The sequence below is a fragment of the Nothoprocta perdicaria genome, unplaced genomic scaffold (assembly GCF_003342845.1).
Source record: "Nothoprocta perdicaria isolate Ctin4 unplaced genomic scaffold, notPer1 scaffold_77, whole genome shotgun sequence".
Classification (NCBI taxonomy): domain Eukaryota; kingdom Metazoa; phylum Chordata; class Aves; order Tinamiformes; family Tinamidae; genus Nothoprocta; species Nothoprocta perdicaria.
The window spans coordinates 133,519-143,464 of NW_020456054.1; the positions used below are offsets into that span (position 1 = coordinate 133,519).

At 49.0% G+C, this 9,946-nt stretch overlaps 1 protein-coding gene across 1 annotated transcript in view; it reads left to right on the plus strand.

Moving 5' to 3' along the window:
• Positions 1-18: 18 nt before the first annotated feature.
• The window catches only part of FZD6 (frizzled class receptor 6), a 22,743-nt gene continuing 12,815 nt past the window's right edge, over positions 19-9,946 (plus strand). The window contains exon 1 of the mRNA XM_026051578.1: positions 19-198. Coding sequence (XP_025907363.1) covers positions 19-198 — 180 coding nt within the window. The remainder of the gene's footprint in view (positions 199-9,946) is intronic.

The window sequence follows — 9,946 nt, forward strand, 5'->3', positions numbered from 1 at the left end:
GGCGCGCTGAGGGCGGCCATGGCGCTGCGGGCGCTGCTGGCCGCGTGCGGGGCGCTGCTGGCCGGCGCGCGCGGCCACAGCCTCTTCACGTGCGAGCCCGTGGCCGTGGCGCGCTGCGCCGCCATGCCCTACAACATGACCTTCTTCCCCAACATCATGGGGCACTACGACCAGGACACGGCCGCGCTCCGCATGGAGGTGAGTCCCTGCGGGCGGGAGCCCCCCGGGATCCTCCCGGCGCGGGCAGGCACAGGCCATGGGAGCCGCCGCCCCGGGAAGCGCCCGGATCGGGCGCGGAGCGGCGCTTGGAATTCGCTTGCTGGGAAACTGCTGCTGCCTTGGCCTGTCRGAGCACAAGGGCTGCAAAAAACTGCTCAGAAATTGCGTTTTGTTGCTGCTCTCGGCTTATGTGCAGCCCACTAAGGATAAATCCCCCCTAAGGATAAATCCCCCCTGAAGATAAATCCCCAAACTCTTCTCTTCCAAATCTATCGAAGATTTTTTTTTCCCCCGAGATTCCCCACTCCAAGATTTTTCCACTTTTATTCTCCTTCTCCACTGAGTTTTTTTGCTTTCTACTCTCTGTCGACTTCAAGGGAAACTTTCCTGTTTGTTTGCAAAAAAGCTTCTTTTGCATAACCTGGCTTTAGCATCCGGCTCCCTGGAGAAAAGGCCACCTCGTGGAAAGACTTTGCCAGTAATAATAGCCGCAGAGGTGAGAGCGTCTCTGGGTGAGAGGCTTGTAAAACGAGTTTTAAACCAGTTTTAGTAATGGCTTTATAGTGGTAAGGGGAGGGGAAACCTCTTAGCCCGAGTCTTGAAAAGCTCTGTCTTATGTTGTGCAAAAAGTGAGTGGAAAATTAAAATGTTTATGGGTGAAAAGTTAAAAGTAACATTGGAATTACACACACACGCCCCACATATATTTTTATATATATATATATATATATATATATATACACTTACCGCACCTGGAAAATGTAGGGTCAGTGTGCTTTGGTTCGGTTGCCAAAACGTTTGTTTAGTGGGTTTTTTTTTTCCTGTTTTGTTTTTTCCTGTATTCCCAGGGTTGCCACCTTGGCCCGTGGCTGCAGGAGCGCAGGCCCCYGCCGGGTCTCCCCGTGGGGAGCTGTGGAACTGGGTGTCACAAGATGAGCACGTGAGCATGTTCATGAGCATAAGCCGTATGCCCTGGATGTGGAAGGGAACCYATAGGCTTCCCCGTGCCAACTTCATGCCGCCTCCTGCGATCATCGTGTGTCTGGAATGTGTCCTTGGCTYTTGGGCTCTTGGTCCCTACCCGACGTGGCTTAACTGTGGGTGTTGAGCCGGCTGTCGGGTGTTGAGCCGGCTGTTGTCAGGATTTATGCCTTCCAGCCATGCTGCTGTTACAGCAGTTAGGCTGCAGAGCCACTTTTGTTTGGTCTTAGTTTTCCAGACTGTTGCAAACTTGTGCCTAGTGCTTTTCTCTCGCGTGGAAGGAGCCTCTTCTTGAGGGAATTCCTGGTCTATCTGTGCTCACTGCACACRGTTGATGAAAACGGTGTGGTTGCAAGTTCTGTAGCTGCTTCTTTCTTCCATTCTGGCTCGGTCTGTGCAGCAGGTTACTCAGCCAACTGACCGGAGGCTCTTTGGAGCTCTTTGCTGTCAGGGTTTGGGCTGTCCCTTCTCCATTCTTCATGTGTCACTGCCACAGCCTGGCCTCTAATCTTGTGCAGCTCACTGCTGTGATGCTGTGTAGACGCTCCTCAGCTGCTTAATGTGTGGGTGTGCTCGTCTGCCTCCCTTCATTTCTAATTGATCAGTGCTGATTGATTGGTTGGTTGGTCGAAGGGAATTTTCTGATGATCAATAACAGCACCGGCCCAGTCTTTGCACAGGCCACTGCAAGAGCAGAGAGTACCGGGATCATCAGGTTCAGGTGTTCACAGTAAAGACAGTGGAACTGTGGATTTATTTGGAATATTGTCTAATTCCATTTAACAGCCATAAAGAGACAGCAGACTGGGAGGTTGAAGAGACATCTGTTGTTTTAAGAGCTTGAATTTTTCTGTAATTGGTAGTGCAAACTTCACTCATRCTGAAGAAGGAATTTTAATAGTATGTTGGTCTTTCTTTTGATCTCCAGTAGGAATGCTGAAAGGCTTTGTGTCTCCTTTTTTTTTTTAATTCCCTCTCTCTTTTTTCCCATCCCCGCAGCTTGTTTTCAAGACGGGGCATGGTCTTAAAATATAAACACTGGGGTTGAGTTTGAGGCTGGTATTATCTTTCTCACTTTAGCTTAACTGATTTTGAGCAGGCTATTTATTCATGCCATCCCAGGGTGTGTGGAGAAGACTTCTTTAAAAGTCTGTACAAGAAAGGGATTTCATCTTAGGCTTCTGTCTCCTGTAGAAACTTCTTCCTGTTACTTATTCTGAGCGTTAATTCTGAGAAAAAGCAAAGAAGAGTAGGTAGTGAAGAAGATGAGTCTCTTGAGGGGATGTTCGCTTGCTAGAACTGTGGTAGTTCTCCTCTGTGTGCCATTTCCAAGGCTCCATGKGTGTGTGCTGCTCTGTGGAGGCTTGTACAGCTTCACCTGGCCAGAAGAGCCTTCCGTCTGCTGGAGTACAAGGCCTCTGTGTGGTTTGGGTTGTCTCCCTTCAGCAAAGTTGCTGCACTGGCGCTTTGGGGATGTTGTCTTCATGATGACCCTCTCTGGAGAGGACGATGGGGGGAGTCTCTGTTTCAGGTGGTGACTTTCATCTGGGAAGTCAGATGGGTCTGCAGCTGTTTTCTCCTCTTGCGTTTCTCCCTGATACACCAACTCGGCACAATATACCATAAACCAGAACGCTGAACTGATTGAAGAAAGATCGACCCCATCTGATAGTCTCTGCTCTGGGTGGTCAGGCTAACGGTGATAGTTCTTCTGGGCTCTTATTCTCTCTAACAAAAAAATTCACAATTTGCAGATTTGTTCCTACTCATCCCCAGGTTATATTCTCTTGGATCTTTAGCTTGGTGGAGTGAGTTTAAGTTTTGTTCTATATTTGGGCTAGTTTAGCTAATGCAAATATAGGTTTTAGCAAAATAACGGTGACTTAGTGCCATGAAGTTTTGAGGTTTTGGCCTAACAACTGCTGGACAGTGGAGTGCAGTTATCTGCAGATCTTTGTGTTGCCCCCATCTTTAAGCTACTTGATAGTGAGACTGTTGATGTTGTTGCTAGCTCAAGTTGGGAAGCTGGAGATCTAGAGTTCCTTTCCTGAAGAAAGTGGATGGAGCAGTAGTGCAGAAGCCTTTTGATGTAGTTCAATGGGAACACTTTCCCCTTTTTGAAAACACGTCACTCCTAATTCCAAGATAATTACTTTAACTTTTTGGATTAGGTCCTCAATATAAAGCATTMTTATTCCAGCAAAGCAGAGGGTATTACTCCATGATAATTATTTTGTTTGTATCTCTTAAGCTGTTCTGCTACAGTTCTAGACAAGCACTTAASGCTTCCTGAGGGGTAAGATCCACTGGTCTGTGGCAGTACAAAGGGAAAAGGCTCCCAGCCAGTGACTTTTTTTTTTTTTTTTTGGACAAGCTATACAAAGTACTGGAAAATAACCCATAGAGAACAATAAAGTACCTCTGARGGACTGGAAAAATAATTATTCAGTGTTGATTTTTTTCCATTCACTCCCGAGGTCTTTGATCCTGTGACACAGTGTGTTTGTCTACAGAAAGTACAATGGAGCCGGGCACAGCAGTGGGAGAGGTTAAACTGGCTGCAGTTCTCATACAGGCTACCCAAACTGTTTCCAAAGACCTTCAAAGGTTTGATGCAGGGGACCTGTGTTTCTTCTACTACTGTAATAAAACAGTTTAAATTCTTCTCTTATGTGAATGTAGTTTTCAAAAGCAAACCAAGTGATCACAATTTATTTGCTACAAAGATGCTTACAAAAACTAGAAAACTGATCTCAGTCTAACTTAAATTATTACATGTATATGAGAGGAGGAGGCRGCGGTGGCTGAGAAGAAAATCAAATCTACCTTCTGCAGAAATGCTGGGGAGATGTGTTCCCTGCAGGACCGAGTGCAGTTACGGAGCTGTTCTGCAGAACAGCACGTGGCTGAACGTAGTGCAGCCTGTGCAGACATCCTGCCCTCTCCCACCCAGCCCGTATGAGCAGTGCCTGGTGCACCTCATCCTGTCCCCTCTGGCCTCGAGAATCATCATAGCTGTACTTGAAAACTTAAAACCTAAATAGGTGGTAAAAATGAATGTCTATGATGTACTGAACATCATCGTAGAATCTATGCTCTCTCTTGGAGGAAGATTATGGCTAAAGACTCAAAAAAAAAAAAAAAAAAGGCAGGTGACACTGTCACGTTGTGCTGTTCCTTACTGTGCCCTACAAATAAGGGCAGGGGGAGGGAGTGTTTTGAGGGTTTTGCAGGTGCCTCCTGCAAAGTGTGAGAGCTCTTGGGTGTTTCAACAACAGTTATTTCTTACAGTGGTGGGAAATTTGCAGGACAATCCTRCGTAGTCTCTGCACATCCCTGCCCGTTGGTGAAATTGCTGCCACCAGCTGTTTCATTTATCAGTAGTACCGAGGCTCTTCATCAAGTGTGATTATCCCATGGTCCCTCGTCTGCACCCAGCCAAGCTAGTGTGTGTCATCCTGTTACCCTGGTTTTAGGCGTATCAGTCACCTGCAAAGCCTAATGCTGCTTGTCCAGACAGCCTTCCCAGGCTACTCAATGTGCAAGCCATGCTGCCTTGCTCCCTCTCCAGAAAGGATGCTGCTGGCAGCAGAAGGGGATCCAGCCTAATCCATGCCCAAGAACATGCTCTGTGTCTTCTCCTGTTCATGGTGCTCATCTTCATCCACGTCCAGAAGCCCTGTCTGCACGAGTGCGTAACTGGTGTCCCCGGAGCGGCTCCCTGGCTGAGGCAGCTCCTGCTCCCTTGTTGCTCTGGAGTTTTGCTCTAGTCTGTGGGTAGGTCGGCCGCGTGGGTTGGACATCCTGCTGCACGTGGTGTTGAGGTCGGCCTGGAGAAGGCTGTGCTGCAGGTCTCTCCCTCGGCTGCAGCCCGCCCTGGGACGTGCTGTGCGGTTGTGCTCTCTTGCAAGTAGTGACAACATGTTGTCACCCCTGCAGGGTGTCTCATGTGCAGCTAAAAGCCCTGATGGTTTTTGAGACTTGTTGGGCTGCTGCTCCTCAAGCTCCATCGTCTCCGCACGTGCTCTGAGTGCTGTCACCAGCTGAACTGGATGGGGCTGGTCCTGTCACTGCAAGCTGCTCATGGAGGACACCTGTGATGAGGATATCTTCACACCCCATCTTCATGTGGRGTAGGAAATCCCGGGCAGAGCCATTGCTGCATCTGGCTGTGCTCTGCCTTGTCCAGGTCAGGGCCTGGGAGCTCAGCTCCAGCTGCTGGGAACACGTGGGCCTTGGAATTGGGGACAGAGGGCATAAGGGTTGACACTTATAAAGGTGTGTTTGTCATTAGACTTTACCATTATTGCACACTATTTCAGGAATGTGTCTGTCCTTCTAAGGAAATGGCTGTTGCCCTGTGGAACCTCACGACCCCTGACATCTGCAGCAGAACAGTTAGGGGAGGATAAGTTTATTRAGAGTGATAAAGTGATCAAGACCTTGAAGGGCATTCTCCAAACAAGGACAAGTGCAGGGTCCTGCACGTGAGGAGAAATAACCCCAGGCACCAGGACAGAATAGGGGTTGACCTGCTGGAGAGCAGCTCTGCAGAGAGGGACCTGGGAGTCCTGGTTGACACCAAGTTAACCATGAGKCAGCAGTGCCCTCGTGGCCAAGAAGGCCAGTGGGCTCCTGGCTGCATCAGGAGCAGTGTTGCCAGCAGGTCAAGGGAGGGGATCCTGCCCCTCTMCTCAGCTCTGGTGAGGCCGCACCTGGAGCATTGGGAGCAGTTCTGGGCTCCCCAGGACAAGAGGGATGTGGAGCTTCTCGAGAGGATCCAGCAGAGAGCGACAAAGATGATTAAGGGAATGGAGCATCTGTCGTACAAGGAAAGATTAAGTTGGGCCTGTTTCCTCTGGAGAAGAGGAAGGGGATCTGATTAACATGTATAAATACCTGAAGGGTGAATGTAGGGAGGAAGGGGTTAAACTCTTCTCGGWGGTGGCCAGTGACAGGACAAGGAGCAATGGGTGTAAGCTGCAACACAGGCAGCTTCATCTGCATGTGAGGAGGGACTTCTTCACTGTGAGGGTGCCAGAGCCCTGGCACAGGCTGCCCAGGGAGGCTGTGGAGTCTCCTTCTCTGGAGGTCTCCAAACCCACCTGGAKGCCRCCCTGTGCCCCGTGCTCTGGGTGTCCCTGCATATAYGGGGGAGTTGGACTAGATGACCTCTAGAGGTCCCTTCCAACCTCAACCATTCTGGGATTCTGTGAAACTCTCTTCCTTTGATCATACAGGATGAATGATCACCCAGGCCTCTGCTGTCAGTGGGTTGTGAATCTCCATGGAGCTGTCAACAAGATGCGTATTCATAAAACTTGTGCCATGCCTCTGACTCTCCCACGYTCTAGTGGAGGGGGTGACAGAGTCTGACCACAGAGCTCATGTTCTCATTCGTTGCCTTTTGGTTTACTCCTTTTTGAGCAAGTGCAGCTACTTTAAAGGTCTCTGCCTTTTGAGCTTTTTTCCTGTGTATTTTACGTAGCTGTGATGGCTGCCTCCACAGCAGTGATTTTCTTGCCTGAGGAGGAGATGGGGCCAGTTCTCTGCCCTCGTCTCCTGGGCCGTGTGCTGGAGGTGGAGGGTCCTGTCACGGACCAGCACAACGGAAAGCAGCAGCAGGGGCTGGGCTGGGCGAGCAGCCCCTGGAGCTGAGGGGAGACGGAGCCGCTGTCCCACAGCAGGACACAGGGCAGCACAGAGGAGAGCCCCCCAGAGCAGGGTCATCTTCTTTGTCCTCATCGGGAGCCCGCGGAAAGTCTGTGGTGTTGGCCATGGTGGCCTCCCACCCACCCTTCTCTTTCCTATTTCTCCCATTCCAAAAGCTTAGCATATGTGTCCAAGTAAATAAAAGTTAAACAAAAGCAGCTTAAGATACGTGTGTATGTCTACAGAGAAATGTCTATCTTCAGAAAGCTCAAGTTCTAACTGAAATAGCACCAGAAGATGGYTATAGGGGCACCCTTCTGTGAAAGATCAAAACTGCTTCCTCACAAGTTCTTAGGAATAGACACTTAAAAGGGATTTTATATAACTTTTTCTTCCAAAAGTTAAGCTTTTCCTATTACAGTAGCATAACAATCTCTTCTTTTAAATTAATAAACGTTATCTTTTCAAAGTGTAGCAGAGATGATAGTTATGGGAGGAGGGAGTTTGGAGTGGGAGACTTGGAGCACTTGAGTTGTTGGGCTGAAGGCCGCTCAGTTGGTGCCGACACCGCTGGCCACGAGGCAGGGCCCTATGGAACCGTGTCAGTTTGTGTGGCTTTGGGGCAAGARTGTCCTTAAGTTTCAACTGATGTGGAGGGGAAAAAAAAAAAAAACTGATAATTCTGCTAAGGAGTGTTGAATGTTCTGGTTTTCATCTGACAAGAGCCTGGCTTGGCTTTATTGGAAAAGAGGAGGTATCTTGCACGAGGGAGGAAGCACTGTGCCTTCTGGGCTAAGGCAATAGTGGCAGGAGAGTCTCTTAAATTAAGATTATATTTTTTTCCAGCACAGGAATCACTGTTAATCTTCTGTGATGATATATACCACTTTATTTAAAATACATAAATATTCAGTGGAGCAGATTTCCCAGTTTTTCTCAGGTGAGCAAACAGTTACTAAGCTATTGATCCATGGTCTCTCCCAGGCTTTTTAGATTGCAGAAGTTTTTGTTTTATGGCAAAATGGCAAAGGAGGCAGCAGACCCCAGATCCCTGGAATTTGGAGAAGGGCTCCAGTTGTGTTGGGCTCAGTGCAMTAACTGCTTCTGCTGGAATTACCTCCAAACTGGGAGCCTGCCGTGAGCTCACAGGTAGCCGCTGCCAGCTCTGCTCATGACCTGCTTCTAAACTGTATCCTGCACAAAACGCCCAGGAATAAAAGCAGTTACTACAGTTGTAAGTGGCAGAGACCTGAAGTATTTGAGACTGAAGAGTCTCGTGCTGCCCAATTCCAGCTAAAATGGAGCTCTCCCATGAGAGTGGTCCAGACTTCAGAGGTTTGAGGGCCCACAATCTTCTTTAGTTTTTGTAACTCCTGTTTGTCTTTTTAWGCTATGTATAATATACATGGCCATCAAGACACATGTAATTGAAAGCATTGCCTAAATAGTTCTGTAATGCTCTGTAAAAATTCTCTTGTGCCTTTCTTTGAATAGTAAATTGTAGAGGCTGTAATTTGATCGGTAATTTAGCTCAGGCTATAATTTGGGGTAGAACCACAAAATGCAGTGAATTTTGCTAATGAGACATTTTGGAAAGTACTGAAATGCTCATGTTTAGTTTGTTTTGCCATAACTCCTCTGACTGAGATGTAATATTCCTGTTTATTTTGTTCCTAGACTTCTTATAGTTTAAAAATATGGATATATGTGTTATGTTTTAGATGTAAAAAGGAGACAGGGTCATGGATTATTTTACCTTCAAATGTGTAGTTGCTAATATATGAAAAACATAGTTACCAACCCACAGAAGTTACAACCTTCTGTATCTGTGTGTACTTTTGGGGCTGAAAAGGTGTGTCGAGGGCCCAGAAGCTGCTGTTTTTTTGACCAAGGTTAGAAAATGCAGGTTATGGTCGATATTTACTGCTGTCCTCAGCAAACAGTGGCCCCTGCCCACGATGCAGATACTCACGCGGAGCGCTCGGGCCCTCACCCGAGTGAGTTTAAATTTCATCCTTCGTTTGGTGCGAGGCGTCAGTCCCGTTTATTGCTCGTGACTTAGTCGGGTGTGTGTGAATCCGAGGGCTTGGCAGCTGCTTCAGTGTGTGGCCACGGGGAGATGACCCCGTTGCCAGCCCGGCTCCAGGTACGATGCCGATCTCGTCCGCGCGGAGGCCACAGTGCCTCCATGGAACAGGATGGTGTGGGATTCAGCCAGCCGCGCTGCGCTCCTGTCACGTTTTTCACTTCAGACAGAATCCTCAGCCACCTTCATAAAGATTTAACTTGAGGATTAGTTGTAGTCTAGCTCGGTGAGTGTGAAGAGTGACTACTGCCTGTTGTAGTCACACCCAAAGCGGGGAACAGGCGAAATGGGGGTGTTGAGGTGGGGAGGCTGGGTGATGGTTCCAGAATGACACTTGCTGGGCAGCATTAGGGTCTGCATCTGACTTGCTCGAGACCTTCAGGTGAGGTCTGTCTCCCTGTAAAGCAGGTGAGCAGTTTCAGGAATGAGAATGTGTGGCTTTAATAGAGATAATGTAGCTAATCTAATAATTCAGGTAGGAGTAGAGTTTAGCCAGGTGCTCCCGGGGGAGGGCAGGGCTGAGGAGCTGGGTCGGGGCTGTGCGGCCCGGGGCAGGTCGGCTGGGGCCGCGGCCCGTGGCCTCCACGCTCTGCTGGAGCGGCCCGTGCGCCGCTGCCCTCAGGAGCCGCGTTCCTGGGTAGCCTGTGGCTAGCGTATTCCAGCTGCCCCTGCTTCCTGGGGTCTCTTTCCTTTGGCAAGGAGGAGAACACAGGGATTTTTATTTTGGGGCTTCCACTGGCTGCGTGAGGCTCCACTCTTGATTTTAACTTTTTTCCTCTGATTCTAACACTTCCATCCCCAGTGGCAAAAAAAAATCTGCAGCTTTTGGCGGCCGTGCTTCCCGTGATAGCAGCGCGTGCCGAGACGTGCCAAGCGCTTTCCTGGAAAAGGCTCCTGCTCCATGCGGCTGCGCCGCCTCTTCTGGATTTACTGGTTGGATGAGCGCGGGAGTTGGGCCTTGGCTCGGGATGCTTGGGACACGCACGAGCACAAGCTGCCTGGGTGGTG